The sequence below is a fragment of the Lepisosteus platostomus genome, chromosome 13 (assembly GCF_059453375.1).
Source record: "Lepisosteus platostomus isolate fLepPlt1 chromosome 13, fLepPlt1.hap1, whole genome shotgun sequence".
Lineage (NCBI taxonomy): Eukaryota > Metazoa > Chordata > Actinopteri > Semionotiformes > Lepisosteidae > Lepisosteus > Lepisosteus platostomus.
The window spans coordinates 39,333,888-39,351,528 of record NC_142623.1 but is presented as its reverse complement, the minus strand read 5'-3'; the positions used below and the strand labels follow the sequence as shown (position 1 = coordinate 39,351,528).

Genomic DNA, 17,641 nt, shown 5'->3' with positions numbered 1-17,641 from the left:
GTAGCCTGGAGTGGAGGACCTATGACCACAAAGCCCTTGTTACAGAGGACCTGCACCCCCTTTACTGTAACCCGAATAAAGCAGTCATTAGAAACAGCAAGGAATTGTGAAACTGGGGTTAAGGCTGGATCGAGTCTGGTGTAAAATCCTCCCCACCCTGAGGTGATCTGTAACCTGTTTTTGCTTTGCCATATTCACCCAGTAAACCTAATTCTAAATGACTGGAGAGCTGCACTGCATTCCTCCCTTTTAAGCTTAACCATAAGACAAAGCTCACCTACTTTTCCCTTTCCACTTATGGGAGAACCACTTCTCCCTGCAACCCTAAAGCAAATTCTAAACTTTTGCCTGCTTTAACTAAATCTCCTAAATTAGTCTTACTTCACATCTATTTAATAAGATCTTGTCCGAATGCCTGCACTTTCTCTCTCTCTCTCCGACAGGTCTCAAGGCTGCAAATCAACACAGATGGCTCAGAGTCACAGTTGCGCTGTTGCTCAAGGGTAGGCTACAGCATACTCCAGCAAATAGTTCTGTTCCCAGTTGAGTGCTCTTCCGATCACTCAAAAACACAGTGGTAAAATTATTTTCTCAGCTATTTTTTTTTAACTCAAAACCAGGTCGTGAATGAAATACAGAAAAGCTCTTGCTACTGTACTATGATAAATTTGTCAAATGGTAAGTCAGTATTCACTTCAAGAATTGTTTCACCCTGGGTTGTGTGTATAACTCTCCTGTCAGCTTTCTCAAGGCTCCCTAAGCAGTACAGGGAATGAGAGTTTCTTAAAGACATTTTGCAAGCTCGTTTATTTTAACACTTCAGCCACCACAGTGCACAAGGATGGAAGCAGCAGAAATTTAGCAGCAGAATGGAGACGTAAAGACTTGCCTGTGTTCTCTGGGGGAGGTCGGGTTGACTCGCCGGGGCCTCTCGGACTGCGAGGAGGATGGAAAGGAGGCCAGACAAAGCCCCCCTGAAACAGAGGAACACCAAGACAACCGGTTACCACTAGTAGAATATGAATCTGCTGATGTCTGTGAGAACTGCCTTCCCTTTGTCGAGGTGACTCAAAGACAGTCATCCGTCCATTATTGGCAAAGGTCATGGTCTCCCAGGGCTTATCTCAAGGGGGCCTAGCCAGCAGTCTAGCACTGGAAGGTCAAAGGAAACTGAGGAAGTCATGTAAACTACATATAGAAGGCAGGAAAACAAATGCTGAGGGGGGGACCAGTCCTATCATGATTTGGCTTGATGCTCCACACCAGCACACTTACGACAGGCAGTGACATCAAGCATTCACACTACAGTTTAAACAAGCGGAGCTGACCTGGGCCCCAGGAGGAGGGAATGGAACGCAAAGGCAAAAGTACAACTTGTTTCCAACTTTTTCTTTTTTGCCAGCAATGTTTTTCATGGTACCAGGAACTACACACCCACAATTTAGAAACCACTGTGTTGTCTAGGAGCAGAAAACAAAAATATGGCACGCGAAATCCTGCTTTCTCAGTTCTTAAAGAAGATCGTCTGTTAACATTTTTGACTGTTAAAACTGTGCGCATATCCTGTTCTTTTCATTTGTGATCTGAAATGTCATGTAAATCATCATAAAAGAAAAATGTGCATCAAGAGACAAAATTAAAGAGTATTTACTTCAAACTATTTTTATGTGTTGGGCCACAGAGTCCATTTTAAAGAATTATATGTAGCAAGTACCTGTTGCATTGCATGAATACATTTAATGCAAACCAGACTGCAACATCTTAGGTAAAGCGAGTTTTTCCTTTATTGTCCCGTTCCTTAAATAAGACGTCCATCTAAACTTGTTGGAATGGAATCGTCGGCTCAAATGCTCAGCATTTTGCTTTATTTCACTCAGATCAATCCACCTCCAGCAATCGCTGAGGACCTGCATCTGCCCACTTATAACCTGGGTTAATGCTTTCCCACTATTTCAGTCCCAGCTCACTGGCTAGAAGTGCCAGTGTTAGGACTGCTGTGAGCAGGAACCGATTCCACTACCTTACTATACAAAGCAGGACTGAGGTACTGCAGTACGACTCCTCTCCCTGGATAAGATGATGTTAGTGGAGGGAAAGAGCAAAATAGAACAGTCAATCAAACTCAGTCAGCATGTGTCTGGAGCAACTGGAGGAAACCTATGTGAGGAGATTCTGCAAACTCCATACACTCCCGACACCTGAGGCTGGAATCAAACCCAGGCGTGTATAGCACTCACCGCAACACCCAGATTCACAGCTCTTTGTTCGAAGGAAATACTTACTGCCTGGAATGGCTGGAAGTCTCTGCCATGCTCTACAGGCACTGCCCGTGGTGGGAAGTGGATGCCCCAGCCTTCGAAGGCCTGGTGCCCAGGCTGCACAAAGGGGCCACAGTATGGGGGACTCACAGGAGGGTTAACTGATCCAGTGGTTGGGTCTGAGGTGCGTCTTTCGTGTCCCTACAGAAAGACAATACACAGTGCACAGCTCAGTGCTGGAATGGTATGCTACCCTACACACCCGGAAACTAGGATTAGTATTAAAATAAAGCAATCAAGATGAATATGAGGTTGACTTAAAGATTTACATTAAGCTGTTAATTTAAGTAATTTGAGTTTATTCTTCATTTAAGTAATGTTTAAGTAAGTTTATTGTTCCTTGTTTTGGTTTGCCAAAGTGATGACTAGCCAAGACTGTTACGACGGTGTGCAGATTTATTGCCAACAAAGACTTTGCAATAATTCTTAGACATTCAGATTTTGTACGCTTAATACTTAGTATTACTTAGTTATACACTTAGTATAACTGAAGACTGCAATTAATGTTGAGTCATAATATCCCAATATCAAGACATAAAAACATTATTTCTACATTTTTTGTAGCAGCTCTGATCACATTTCAGCATTTATCCTATAATGAAGCAAAGTTTTACCAAATATACTGCATTACTATATTGAAATTCACTGCAAACAATATTTCATGAGAAGATTGACACCAAAGAAGTCCCAGCAGCTGAAACTACTGGAGATATGGTGCTTTCTTCTTCTAAGCAACAGTCAAACTTTAAATCAAAATATGAGTTAATTGTTTTTAACAGACAAACATGGGTTATGCTCATTAACCAGAACATGCCAGAAAAATTACAAACAGGTCTGAAACGTTTCCAGAAACAACCAGAAGGGGGAGCTGAACACCAGAAATTACCTCATGGGTATAAAAACTGAAATCTTGTCGAACACCACTGAAATTCCAGACGCTACTTTATTACATAGAAATTCCCTTCAACTGAAAGTCCTGTAGATCATCACAGATGACAATTACGTGTATTTTACAGCAGTTTTTCTATCTTGAATGACCTCAAAACTCTTTTACAAACAAGACCCATTCTGCACCCATTACATAACAGAATTATGGGGGCACTTAGAGGCCAAGAGTGGAATTTATACAGGACAGCTGGACTCAGGCCTCCTACTCTTACCAACAGTGGATTTTCAGCCTGTTAATCACACATTCAGTACTGGCTATACTGGGTACAAAACAATTACAACACTACAAAAGGTTAATAACTGAACTGCTAGACCTGTGCTCTGGCTGTCGGCAGATATTCCAAAACGTTAAATAGCCAGACAGAACTCTGCCAAGGACATCCCTGGCATTTGACATTACTCCGGTGCTACAGTGATAACTCAGTCTATTCAAGATTGCTCATAACACCTTAATCATAAGGTTTGTTTTTTTCTATTTTGATATGGAATTGCTCTGTTTTTCAAAAACAAATCCAAATTTCTTTGCAACTCTTTCTTAATGGCTAACTGAAGGAAATTTTACCCATGGAGAACAATGCATATGCCAAATAAATACTGACAGCATAATAGTGATGAGAAGAAAAGTGAACAATCGGATTTCATTTCACTACTTATCATAACGTAACAGCTATGAAGCTGGTTAAGAATGTATTTGGCCGATAATTGAATATGTTATTTTGAGTTTCAAATCCAACTAAATCCATTCTCTATTTCAGATGATTATTTATTTCTAACACTATTGTTTCTAGCCAGGCTGGAATATGGACGAACCGTATCAAGGTATGTCATTTCCATGCCCACACATCATGTCCCTACCAATACAACTTTACACATCACACTCTGCATCTGAAGAAGGGGTTTTGTGTTCCTGCTCTAAGCTGTCAGTATGTGTTAGTGTGAGTGTATTCTTACTGGTCAATGAATTGGCTGAGGTGAGCTGTAAAACAAAGGTTTTCAGCAGATGCAAGGATTTGTTCAGCAAAAAAGGAAATTCTTTACAGGGGAGCTGAATTCACAATTCAAACAATTCACAGTTGTGAAAGTGTATACACCATGACATTAACAGACTAGCAAAAAAGCCAGTGAAATCTGTGCATTCTGTTCAACGACAGTGCATTTGTGTGGCTTGGACATCGAGTACCTGCTTAAGATGCCTCTGAAGTTTCTCCAGTTTGTACCTCTCCACTCGCTCTCTCTGACAGTCGCTCTGCGCCTGGCGCAACTGAGACATTCATGCATGGAAAGAGGGGAAAAGCAGCAGAGTTTAGAATGCAGGCCTGCTTATAAAAAAAAGCCTTCATACAAACGAATACAAAAAAACACACAGCAAAAGGCCCAAATTTAAAAGACAAGAATAAACAGGTTAGCAAAAGACTACAAACTGGCGTTAAAATGAGATGGCAAAATGATTGGTGATCACAAGTTGTTAGTGTGAGAACATAATATGAAAAAAGGTAAACCTAAGAAACACCAGCTGCAATATTACAATAACGGATTTCATATGTCAAGACTGTAGTGACTCAATCAAATAAAAGTTCTGATTTGTGTACGTTATTGTGAAAAGTATTAAAATGTTCCTAAGTGGTGGAAGTACTGTAATGAAAAAGAAAAAAATAGGAAAAAACACATAATAGTTAACAGGCAAATGCAGAAAGCAAAAGCAAGAGTAGTCCTTAATGACAAACAACAAAGGTAAAATGTTAAAATATTCAAGCAATTGCTGGAAAGAACTGAAAGTGTGAGTCGTGCTTGAAAGCCATGTCTTCAGGGGCTAAGTCATCTGACTTCTATTAACACTCCCATGATGTCATATGCCTCATTCTACCAGTAAGCTTTACTGGGGACAAACGTGAAGTGAAGAATCTTTACTACACAAACAAACATACCCAAACTTTAGAACATAAGAATCAAAACTTTAATCTGTTTCTTGTGGCTGGCAAATTAAAATTACTTTGACTCATTTTCTATGTAGGTAAAGTAGTGATGTAATAAGGACATCTGACAAAACAAACCGGATGAATTGTTAAGCTCAAAAGTGAAACTCAAATTAAAAACTCACATTAAAAAATACTAATTAATATCAAGTAGCTCAGCTGCAACATTTTCTTGTGGCTTTTCTATTTGATGGACACAACTGAACACGTTACAAGTCCAACTAGCAATCTGACAGCATCCAACTAAAGAGCTTTTATTCAACAGCACTATCATGTGCAAGAGTTAGCTCGAGTTATAACTGCAGTATATAACAGTAAGAAAAAAAGTAACAAAGGAGAGGAGACCATCTAGCCCATATAGTAGTTAGCAGCTAAAGGATTTCATGCAGCTGTTTCTTGAAAGAAGCCAGGATAACGGCCACATCATCATGGCTGTCTGGTTGGTTCCATACTCCTACAACTTCTCTGCTGAGAAGAGCAACGCCTCGTACCTGATTTGTCAGCTTTGTCATTTGGTCCTGCAGTCTTTCCACCTGTTGCTTCAGTTCCTCCTTTTCCTCATTCATGCGCTCTCGGTCGCTTCGCTCTTTCTGAAAGTCCTCTTCAAAGATCTTCACCTGGCGGGGACGCAAGGGCATTTACAGACCTACTATTTGTGCTTTACACTGTTTAGTCTAGCAATTCTAGAAATGTTGTTCTGAAATGAGTAAAAAGGGCATGATACCTCAGATTAAAAAAAAAGTAATTTTGTTTGGGGTGTACCCGGGATTTCCCAATCACTGTGTTTTGATAAGAGGTGAAAACAAATGTTTCGGAACTTTACAATCCTGTCAGCATAAGAGGAGGAGACGAAAACTGCAAAATGAAAACACTGAGGGAAACCTTAACAGAGGAACTATTGCTTCTGTCAAACCAGGCGCCCACCCCTACTGTTTGCCTAAGCCTTCATTTACAGTTCATTCTTGGCAAAAGGCTCTACCTGCTCCTTTAGTACTGTTATTTGGGTGAGGAGCTCCTGCCGCCTGAAGTTCATCGCTCCATCGCCATGGTTACTGAACACAGGAGCCTGGGGAGCAGAGGCGGGTTGCAGGTTCAGCGCTTCTTCTAGGGCCTGAAGACAAAACAGCAAAAATGGGTCGATGACTAGTTATTAAAAAAAAAAACACAGCTTAACAGTGAAGTGTATGGAAGCCCGTTTCCGCCAAAGAGTAAAAAAAAACGCACTATGGTATCTCGCAATTGCGACTTTGTATCTCACATTTGCAACTTCGAAACAGCCCACATTTCATTGTCTGTCCTTTAGTTATTGTAACCGATTCGGGTTCTAGGGCTTGGGCCCTCGCCCCTCCCACCCTAGTTCGTGCCTCACATCATTGGCTCGAACCCAGGTCTTGCCAGCTGAGCTAAGCTGAGCTGATTTTAAGTCGGAGTTTTTAAGTCGCAATTGCGAGATATGAAGTCGGAATTCTGAGATACCATAGAGCATTTGTTTTTTTTTTACTCCCTGGCGGAAACAGGCTTCCATAGAAGTGACTAAGTAGAGTACAGATGGCTCATGTGTAAAAGTAAAAAAAAAGCAGAATGTTTCGTAGTTTTCCCATTTATAGAATTGTTTTTTTTGCACAGTGCTTGGTTATGTTTGCAGGGATAGAGAAGCCTAGCAGGCAAAGACCATCAGCCTGGACTGTAAGTTTCGCAGGACACAGGTTCCTTGCAATGAAAGAATTTACTCTAGAAGAAGGCAACAAAACTCCCACAGCAGGGGATTCTGAGACAACCAAGGCCTTCATCGGGGATGACTAATCTTAAATTCAGACTTGTTATGTCTCAAACAGCCCTGTTTCTTACTCATCACTGTCCTACATTTTACTTATCCCTCCTCTGTAACACTCCTTTTTCAGACAGAGCTGTGGTATTTCTATTCTGCTGTGACCTCCATCCACAGGTGCAGGGTGGTTAAAGAATGCAGCGACTATTAGCTCCATTTATTGCATGTGTGTGCACAGGTGCTGCAGTGGTGCAGTGTTTTACCCGGTTTAAGCGCTGGATTTCCTTTTCTTGATATTCCCTTTGCTTGGTCAGAGGTGTTAGCTGGTCCTGGACGTACTTCATCTTATGTTTGAGATCAGTGACCTCTGCAGTTAGCCGCTCTTTCTCTGCCTGAGACGATCAAAAGACAAGCTTGAGCTACAACAAGCAAAAAGCACAGAGACGGCCTTCCTTCCGATACATTTTTTTTTCAAATTGCGTTCTCTATGATTATCAAAGTGACAGAAAATTATCATGCAGAGTACACTATCACATGACAATAAAGTACTATTTTTGTATTTATTGTACATTTACAGACTTCATAGGGCAATGTGAAATTATATGTTCCATGGGATGCATATGAAATGTACCGCGGAAGACCAGGGTTCATACAAGGTCCACATTATAAAGGAAATACATTTTCTTGAACCTCAAAACAACAACAGTGCAGTTCTTCAGACACAGTTAAACAAATAAAGGCTTTTCTGCTTCGGTAGAAAAATAACTGGATTTCTGGAAAGAGGCCATGCAACTGATATTGTGGTGTTATCCACTGATAATGGATATTTCCTCAAGGGTAATTCCTGTGGTAAGAATCCTGACAATGGGATATGAAGTCCAGCTTGGGGAAAGTACAGGGGGTTCCAGGTCATAAACTTTAGGTCAGAGAACACAATCAAATCAGGCAACCACACCATGTTCTATGTTGAAAAGAATGAGACCATTAAGCAGGAGGCAAAGCATTATCTAGATTGTCACACCTTGCATTACTACAGGGCGATTAAGGTAAGGGAAAAGTAGGGAAGGGAAATCATGCAAACAAAAAGGGATGGTTCTGTTGATCAACTAACATTTAAAAACTTGTTGTTAACATAACCATGCTGTACGTTTATGATTAAAAGCCAATTGTAAGATCAAGATTTTGAATTCAAGGATCGACACTGACCACAAAGACAATTTTTCACTGTTATCACAATCTCAACTTCTGCCCCATCACAGACACTACCCTTATTGTTGCTCAAAATTATGTGTATAAACTTACAGATTCTAGCTTATACTGATTTTAGGCATTTTTCTCTGTGGGATTGAAAGAGTTCAGATTGCAGGACTGCCCAAAACCAAAAGCAACCAATACCCACCACTGGGGGAAAAAAGTTCCGCAGGAAGTAATAACTACAACCTCTGTCACGATCGTGAGTTCTCACCTGCAGATTCTCGATCTTAGACTTGGCCAGCAAGAGCTTCCTGTCATAGTCCCTCAGCTTCTGCTCCCGTTCAGCCTCCAGCTCAGACACTGCTTTCTGGGAATCTGCTAGTCTCTGCCTCAGGTCAGTGATCTGGAGAAGGAAATATGCACTGCTTAAAAAAAAAACCCTTCAACCATCAAAAACATTCCCAGTCTGATCTATGTAATTTACTAAAACAGCAACACACGCATATGTAAGTGTTCTTTTACACATCAAGTTATTCTTCTAAAGAATAATATTCTTCTGCAGTATTTTTTCAGAAACGCCTTAAAAAAAAAGGAGCTGATGTCAAATCACCAAGGCTGTCTATCATGGAAGAAAACATGTCATACTGGCTTGGTCAAGGAAATGAAATGAAGATGCTTTTTTATGGTACCCGAGAGATGTGTCATTTTTCTACACTTTGATACCGTGTGTACAACAGAAGTAATGACGTGAGAGAACATATAAAAAGCTAACAGGTTTCCGGTTGCAAGCCGAAGTCGAAGTTTTTCATACATTAATTTTAGAGATGAAAGGCTGTTCCTTCGGAGCACTGTGAAACCCTGGCCAGCCCCAGGTTTCACCACAACAGGAAGACAAGAGGGTACACAAGAGGTTAGGGAAATTCTGCTCAAGGTGTTGCATAGGCCTGTGGCTGGCACTGTGGTTGCCAAATTCTGATGCTTTGTATCTAACAGATCATCAATTTCCACTGCTAGTAGGATTAGGTATATAAAGACCAAAATCTGATCAAAATGTACTTGAGAGTGTTGCAGTTTGCCTATTTTTGCAGATGATAAAAACCAGTAATTATGTTTCTCAGGCTTTTAAGATAAACTCTGTAGCTTAACATCTGGATGATCAGCGTCATCTGTCAGCAGGATGAAAGGGAAGATGGCACACAGAGCAAATGCACTGGACCTTTTATTTGCGGCAACAGTTTTTCAGTGGCAAGAGTTAAACCTGGATGTTATGTAATTGTGCACAGCAGATCAGTAGAGCAACTCTTTCAGAGAACTTTCAAAGGTTCACCAGCATCTCACTGACCCTCCGAAAATGCTGAGGTGAGTGGAGAGCTGCATCAGCGCATTCTGGCAGCAAAAGAGCACATAGTTTCAAGTAACTTTCTTTTAGTATGGAATTAACCTTTGCTTGCTTCTTTGCAAATTTAATAATGATGCAACTCAACGCATCTAAATCTTCAAGTGGGAAAGAAAACCAGCTTTTCACCATTAAAAACAAGCATTAACAGAAATTAATTGAAGGAAAAGGGTCAGAAATATATATGAAAAGATTACATTTACATGCATGAGCAGCTCACCTTTCAGTTGCCAGCATTTTATATTAATTTACACAGACTTAACAAATACCAGATTTCCTTTTTCAATGAATTCATCACTGCGATATGCCTAACCAAGAGGCAATTATAGGAAATTAATATCTCAAAACATTACATAGAACACAAAAACAGGAAATGGACATAAAAGTGTTTTAACCTTCTGTTCAAACTGTTGTCTCATGGAATTCCACTGTATATCCCACTGCTTATTTATCTCCAGTACCTGCAGCAAAGACAACAAAATATGACGTGAGAAGAGAACAGAGTTCTTGGAACAGCAAAAACAAGTTCTGAGTGCTCAGTCTGAAGATGGAAGCATATCCAATTAAGGATATATTAATTACAGTAAACAATACAGTCGCTCCTCTTATTACCTATATTTACCTGATCGTCAGTGAAATCATAACAACAAAAGTGAACGGGTTTTAAAATATTAACAAGAGGGATCTGTAAAGAAAGAGGTTAGAAGTAGTGAGCCACATGGGCTGAATGGCCTCCTTTTGTCTGTAACCATTGTTATGTGAATTAGACACTGAAACGTGTAATTTGGTATGTCTTTAAAATACTTAATATAATTTTCTTGATAGTCAAAATAATGTTGCAAAACATTTTCTGACAAATTTACCAATATTTGGAGACATGATTTGAAAGAATCAAAGCAATTTAAACTTAAATTGGGGTCTGAAGACATCATGCAGTTAAATATGAATCAAACTCCATGGTGTCAGAAACTGTTTTGTAAGAATAAGGGAAGACTATATTTCAGCTCTGTGACAAACCAGCTCTGATAGAAGATACTATGAATCTTGAGAAAAGTTTCTCTTACAAAGTAGGGTTTCAGCTAACATCACTAAGAGCTAAGTAATGTGCGAAAAATCGGTATCACATATACAGTTCTCTTACATCTTTTCTCTGCTTTTCCAGGAGTTTTATCTTCTTCTCATACACTTCTGGATCACAGCTCTTGGGTTCTGACTTCTCCACTGCTTTGCCACCCTAAAGCATATACCAAACAACACAACTAAATACAAGCACATTCTGACCTCCAATATTTGTTTTCTCTATATTTTTAACCAGAGCTAAATATGATTTATTTACGGGTTTTCAAACCCGCATCTTGGATAACCATAGTCCTGGAGGCTTGGATTGTGCCCTTCTGTAACCTGTACTAATTAGGCAAAACAAAGTCCAAATGGAGCATTCAGAACTCATTGAAGATGGTGCTTTGACTATCTAGAAGAAGAGCTGCAGACTCCATCTCTTTATCCTATTTTACTGTTTAAATTTCGAACTTCACAAAGATACAGAATTCACGTTAGTATGAAAATACCTGCAAATTCCACTAAAGGTGACATAAAACGGCTAGCAACAGTGTGATACACAGTAACAATATGATGTATAAAATAAAAAAAGGACTTTTTTCCTTACAGTAAAGATAAGAAGCTAAAGATGTATGATGTATTAAATTTAAATTACAAAGAAAAGTGACAGATTCACAAAAAATTATATGTAAAACCTTTTTATCATAACAGGGGAAATATTACAGTTAATCTTAATATCACTTTGTAAAACAGGAAAACAAAAAGGAAGGACAATTCATGCATAGCTTAACAGGAATCTTAAGATAAGGAATGTGGTGTTAACAATATAAGGATGTGAATTTATTCTATATTCCAAATTCAGGGTATACTAAGCAGATGCACATGTTAACATGGTGATTCATAGTACAATTGTTTTCCATGTAAAGGTAGTCTCTGCATCAGACTTAGAACTTTGTAAACTAATCTTTTCATACCAGAGGGTACTTTTTAACTACTTATCCATATGTATGAGGCATTTTGCATGGATGTTGGATATGGATGTTAACCAACTGATATCCGTTATTAATACCAATCTCTGCATACAGTGTACCTCTCAAAAATGTTTTAATCTTAGTTATTTATAGGACAGAGTACGTTACCTCTATTCCAATAATATTTTAAAGAAAATCTTAACCCCACAGGCTGAAAATTGTGCTGGATTTTTGTTTTTTACTTCACATGCCTCAAAGGGAGGGAAAGCTGAGAATTGTTAAAAGATGCAAAGAAAAGGATTATCTTTTATCAATTTTTGGAACTGTTGAAGTCAATAATCTATAAGAACGAGTTATATAAATTCACCCAACATCCAAGTATCAGCTGTAGTGTGTGTGGTCAAGATGTCCAGGCTAATGGGATGGTTGATATTCCACCAGAAACACAGTGGAAGGACGTTCTACCAAAATGTGCGGTCACAAAAGTGCGGTGCATTAATAACTCATGTTTATAAAACTCTTGATATCATCAGGATACAGTGTCTCTAAGACTATTGGAGTTTGCTTCATTAATTCCTGGTCTGTGGCAGAGTTTCATGACAGCATAAAAAGAAAATACCCGATTCCCTTACTGATTCCCAAGTCGAATGGAATCATGTGGATAACTGGCTAAAATCATTTTTTGTAAGAATAGGTTTTGCTAGTCTCATTAGGGGGTAATTATTAGCTCATTAAGGTGAAGCTCATTTAGAAAAATATCTTCCTTTCTGTGAAGCCCAAAATTAGATCTTTTTCCTTCATTTGAAACTTGGAATAGGTGGACTCCAAACTATATCAGGTATTTTGGCAAAAACCTGATTACCTCTGTCAAAAAGCTCAGGTTTGCCGACAGACTAATGAACCAAGGAAACCTCCAAACCTATTACCGAATGGTTAAGGGAGCATACAGCATATTATTTAGAGTAAATGTCTTAATATGATCTTAGTCAACATGGAACCACCTTAATAAATTCATACACTTTTAAACAAAAGTAAAATAGAGTCAATACTGAATTAAACAAGGTCTGTCCTAACACTTCAAATAGCAGACAAATGCCACTGCGCTTGTGTAAATGTAAATGAAAGCTGAGTTTACCTGTTGCACTAGAGCCACTTCCATCTTAACACCTACAGGTTCCTGTTTCAGTACATCTTGCTTGGATCCAAACTGCAACCCTACCTTCTGCTCATCTGAGCCAGTCACAAGCTTCTTCAGTTTTAGGTTTTCCTGCCTAGAATGCAAATGAGCAAAACCAAAAGAAAAAAAATCAACTGGGTAAGGTAGAGAAGAAAATACCAAGGATTCCATTTTTGTTGAACTCTTTGTTTCGCTCTTCAAATCAGCAGGGGTATCTGTCTGGAAAGACCCTGCAAAAGCATGCTTCAGACCAGTACTATAACTGTGAACTCAACACTATTTCAGGCTTTCATGTGACCATGACTTCCAGTGCTCTGCACTATGATTATCACTTACATAACTTGTCTTATTGGCATTAGAAACCTGCTACATAATCGCAATTGAGAATAGCTACAAACTTCATTTTTCCTGACTTATCAGAAAAAAAAACACATCTTTAAGAAAGCAGTGTGGGTTTAGTTTAGTGGTCAGTATGTCACAATACAAAGATACAACTAACTCTTTGATACTCATCAAACCTCAGTGTTGAATATATTTGTGTGATTCTTCAAATGCCACACAAAGAGGGAAGTAGTTCTAAGGACTTAATCTTGCTTTATGCACAATGTATTAAAAGAATATCTGCACTCATGTGAGGGGGCCCTGCTGCCTGAATGTCCCCCTCTCTACAACCATATGGGTTATTATTCAGGTGGTACTTGTACCTCCCAAAGACATGCTGGCTAGGTTACTTGGTGTTTTAATGTGTATCCAGTTTGTGCGTGCACCCCGTGATGGACTGTCGTCTCATCCAGGCAGCCTGGATCCCCACCATGTGCCCCAAGCTTCTGGGATACAGAACAAACTGCTGGGATCATTAACAAGAAGAAGCAGTTTTCTAATAATCGATCGATGGAAGAATTAAAACAAAAACCTGTTCGATGAATTCTGTTCCAATTTTTGAGACGCCCTGTAAAAAATGTTTTTATTGCCAAGAGAATAAAAGGGATGTATGTATGTCTGAGATTCTCTACAGTAGCTGATCTCATACGATTTCTCAATTGAAGCTCTAATGACAACACTAATTCCTTAAAATTAAATGACCACCTGTGATGCTGATCATTGTAATGGACTCATTTCTAGTATAGTTTCCTTTACATTAGTACATTTAAATAGAAAAACCAACCTAAGCTCCTCCAAGTCTTGGTTTCTGTACTGAAGATCTTCTTCCATTTTCCTCCGCAGATCAGTATTCTCTTGTCTGAGCTGTTCACATAGGGTCTGCATGGCAAATCAAATTAAACTCTTAGTTAAAACTGAAGTTTGGATGTTTCCAAATTTTTAATGTCTTTGGTTTTTAATAAAAACATAATACAACTTAAGAAATTCTTGGGTACAGCTTGAACCAATAAATTACCAACTACCATAAAGGGGTAGTTGGACCACATGTCCTCCTGCCATTTAAAACCATTCTAATGTTCTAAAATATTTTGAATTTTGTCCATTAATGAGATCCAATCTTATACTAAAAACAAAAATCCTTTTATTTTTCATCTGTTTAGTTTTGATCTAGTTAGGGACAGATCAAATATTGATACAAACTATGAAGTTCTACTAAGTATACTTACATAAGTAGGAACTTAAAACAAGAGGTACATATGCTACATTCACTATTATTCATCTTTTAGCAGTAATTATAATAAAAATTGCATATAAAAATTGTGATCTGAAATCTAAAAATCTGAAAAGGCTATTCCCGACATTGTTCTTTTACCTGAAGAAGCGATGTTTTTTGCTCATTCTTTTGTACTTTAGAGGACAGCCGGTTAAACTCCAGTGCCATCCGCCCCAGATGTGTCAGCAGCTGATTCTTATTGGACTCTTCTGCAAAGACACTCAGTGAACTCTCCAGCTTCTGCAGCTGGCTGACCAGCTCCGCATTCTCCTGTGGCAGCTGAAGCATTGCACCCTGGGAAGATAACATAACGCCATTCAAAAATGCAAAATCTAAAATCTTTAAATGCTGCTTAGAATCAATACTAGAAGAACACAACTTGTACACACTTTAGAAGAGTAAACTCAGACAGCTGGCTGAGGTATTAATTATTTAACCCTACGTTTACATTAATTAGTTTTCATGCTTTAAGTTTCAGGAAGAGAACGTGTTATCACAGCCTTTTAAAATACAAGCAAATTTCTATATCATATCTTCAGTAATGTAACACAAAACATTAAGACATTTCTAACTAGACAAACCTTTGCAGCAGAAGAGCAATATCAGAAACTATGAAATTCTGATTCGACATGTTTGTATTGTTCTGCTCTGTAAACTCAATTTTCCTTATGCAGAAACAATTGAACGTAGAGACATTTTATTTTACAATAACAGATAAAAAGCAGCCTTGTAGCTTTATGTATGTAAAGAGAGGAACAAATGATGTTAATAACAAGCAACACATGACAATGAGTCAAACAGATCTGACTGGTAAATGTGATGATATTACTACAGCACTTCATACTGGCAGTGATATTTAATGCCCCTTGATGATGATTAATGTGAATAAAAGATAGCTAAATAAACTTGGCTTCTTCTCACCTAATCTAAACTGTGCTTAATTATAATCAAAGCTGTTATGATGGAAGACGACACTAGTGGGAGCTGTGAATAAATTATTGATGCGTAAAACATACATATAATGTAACTCCTGTCTGTTTTCAGGATATTGAAGACTTCTGCACAGCAGTGTACATTAACAAAACAGTTAAAATATATGAAAAAGTGGAACAAATTCTAAAGTTCTGACTTTCACATAACTCAGAACAATGGTCATTTATACATTGACACCTATGCAAGATAACTGGCACAAAAATATCTTGTCTCTGAGATCTGTATTCACCAGCCTTTGACCAAGTATTTTATATACTCAAATACACCAATCTATTTAGAAGAGCCACGTAAAATATATCGATTTCAAAAGAACATTCCTAAAATTTTTGTGATACTAGTCTTCCCAAACAGACATTCCCAGTGAAGAACAGGTTTCATGAATCACAAAACGTCGCTTGGTTGTTTAATGGCTTAATTTGGGGAATTTCCCTGAGTCATGTTAATGCTGTCATATAACACTGCTGAGTCATTGAAAAAGAGACTTTAAAATAAGAAAAGAAATGAGAGAAACAGCTGTCAAGGACTCAGGATCATGACAGAGATTGAAACACCATCTTTATTAGTTCACACGGTCTTCTGAAGTGCTCAGATAAAAAGTGCTTCCTCGGACACTTCACTATCTCCTTCAGAAGAAACCTATGAAATGACGTGGTACCTTTAAAATATGAGCATTCAACAACTTTCATAACGCGCTGCATATTTATTGTAAACTGAAACACAGGTCTACCATAGTGTCTGAAAGACCCTCAGTAATCTGTAATCAAATTAACGCTCTGTTCTCCTTTGAGTGCTAGACTATCTGACCGCAGTTTGTTATTATTTATGGGAAATTATGCTATGTTTATTTTCAAACAATTCGAGTTCGTTTAATTTGAGGTACTGGAGTCTGAAGTTATTTTGTGACGTTCCATGAGACAGATTAAAGGATTTAAACCAAACCCACAAAGCGCAGAACTGAACAAGAAAAAATATCATTAATATCACTCTGTGCTGCACCTTATGTGGTTCAAAAAAGATGCTGTTTTCTAGAACAAAATGTATCTTTCAACTTTCGGAAATTCATTAACTAAATTGAAGACTAGAAAAAGCACAGTGAAAATCATTATATTTTTCATCTCCAAAAAAGTATTTTATATGCAAGATCATCTCTATAATCCGTACAACTAAGAACTATGGAAACAATCTGAAATTGAAACTTCATTAATAAAAGTAAAGACAGATTTGGACCAATCGTTTCCTTTCATTACAGTGCTGCTCTTCTACGAGCTGTAAGTGAACCCAAAAATCCAAAACGGCATACCTCATGACATGATCATCACCCTGCACACATCATTTATCAGCCTAATTGCAGTTTCAGTGTAAAACAAAACTTATGTGAGTCAACAAGAGGGATCAACGATATTAAACAAGTAGCTGAAGTATTACTTAATATCGGAATCTCACTGTAAACACTGATTCTATTTTGAAACTTGTGTGATTCACAGGCTTTTACAAAGAAATGGCCATCTGAATCTATAGTTTAAAATAAGGAAATGCGATCCCTGGGACTCCTGACATAAATTAAATGTATAATTAATTTAATTAATGAATACTAAAAACCTTTACCTTTCTCTGCAGTTTTTTCACTTTCACATTCGGTGAGGTGTATAATGTGTGTTAATTGAGAAGGGTATAATGTATTTGTTAAACTTACAGAAACAGTTTTGTTATACAGTTAAGGTTTGCACCACTGCTGCTGTAATTAACTTATCATTTACATACCTTCAAATAGAAGTGACCAAACCTAAATCCATATTTAGCTAGCAAGTTTTAGGAGCTAAGCACCATGTTAAGTCTAAACATGGCGTAATTGCTGCTCCATACGCATATAAAGGGAAAACTGGAAATCCATATACAAAAAAACATGAGTAATTTAGGCTTAAGGCATTATTGTGCATTTAACTCAGATTTAAAACCTTTTAATACTGTTTAAAAAAAGAGAAGCTGATTTTCTGAATGCATCAAAACTGATGGAAAAAGAACAATTACGTAATTATGTTTAAACCGAACTGAACTGCTTACTTGGCTACATTTCCTAGAATAACAATGTCCTATGTGACCAGCAAACACAAGCCAGCAGCACTCATTAATACTTTGAAAACGTTGGTTGCACAACGTTTGCAACGTCATCAAAACAAAGCTGGCATAGTA

General features: G+C 38.1%; 1 protein-coding gene across 3 annotated transcripts in view; it reads right to left on the bottom strand.

The window, feature by feature from the left end:
• tnip1 (TNFAIP3 interacting protein 1) overlaps positions 1 to 17,641 on the bottom strand; it is a 31,947-nt gene that overhangs the window by 1,357 nt on the left and 12,949 nt on the right. For 2 of the 3 annotated variants that reach the window (XM_088604597.1, XM_088604596.1), the window contains exons 6-17: positions 14,558 to 14,752; positions 13,970 to 14,064; positions 12,763 to 12,898; positions 10,739 to 10,831; positions 9,993 to 10,058; positions 8,473 to 8,604; positions 7,271 to 7,399; positions 6,219 to 6,350; positions 5,731 to 5,856; positions 4,447 to 4,527; positions 2,283 to 2,459; positions 890 to 974 (exon numbers count right to left, since the gene is read on the bottom strand). In XM_088604597.1, coding sequence (XP_088460723.1) covers positions 890 to 974; positions 2,283 to 2,459; positions 4,447 to 4,527; positions 5,731 to 5,856; positions 6,219 to 6,350; positions 7,271 to 7,399; positions 8,473 to 8,604; positions 9,993 to 10,058; positions 10,739 to 10,831; positions 12,763 to 12,898; positions 13,970 to 14,064; positions 14,558 to 14,752 — 1,447 coding nt within the window. The remainder of the gene's footprint in view (positions 1 to 889; positions 975 to 2,282; positions 2,460 to 4,446; positions 4,528 to 5,730; positions 5,857 to 6,218; positions 6,351 to 7,270; positions 7,400 to 8,472; positions 8,605 to 9,992; positions 10,059 to 10,738; positions 10,832 to 12,762; positions 12,899 to 13,969; positions 14,065 to 14,557; positions 14,753 to 17,641) is intronic. The other variant, XM_088604598.1, reaches the window with a different exon arrangement.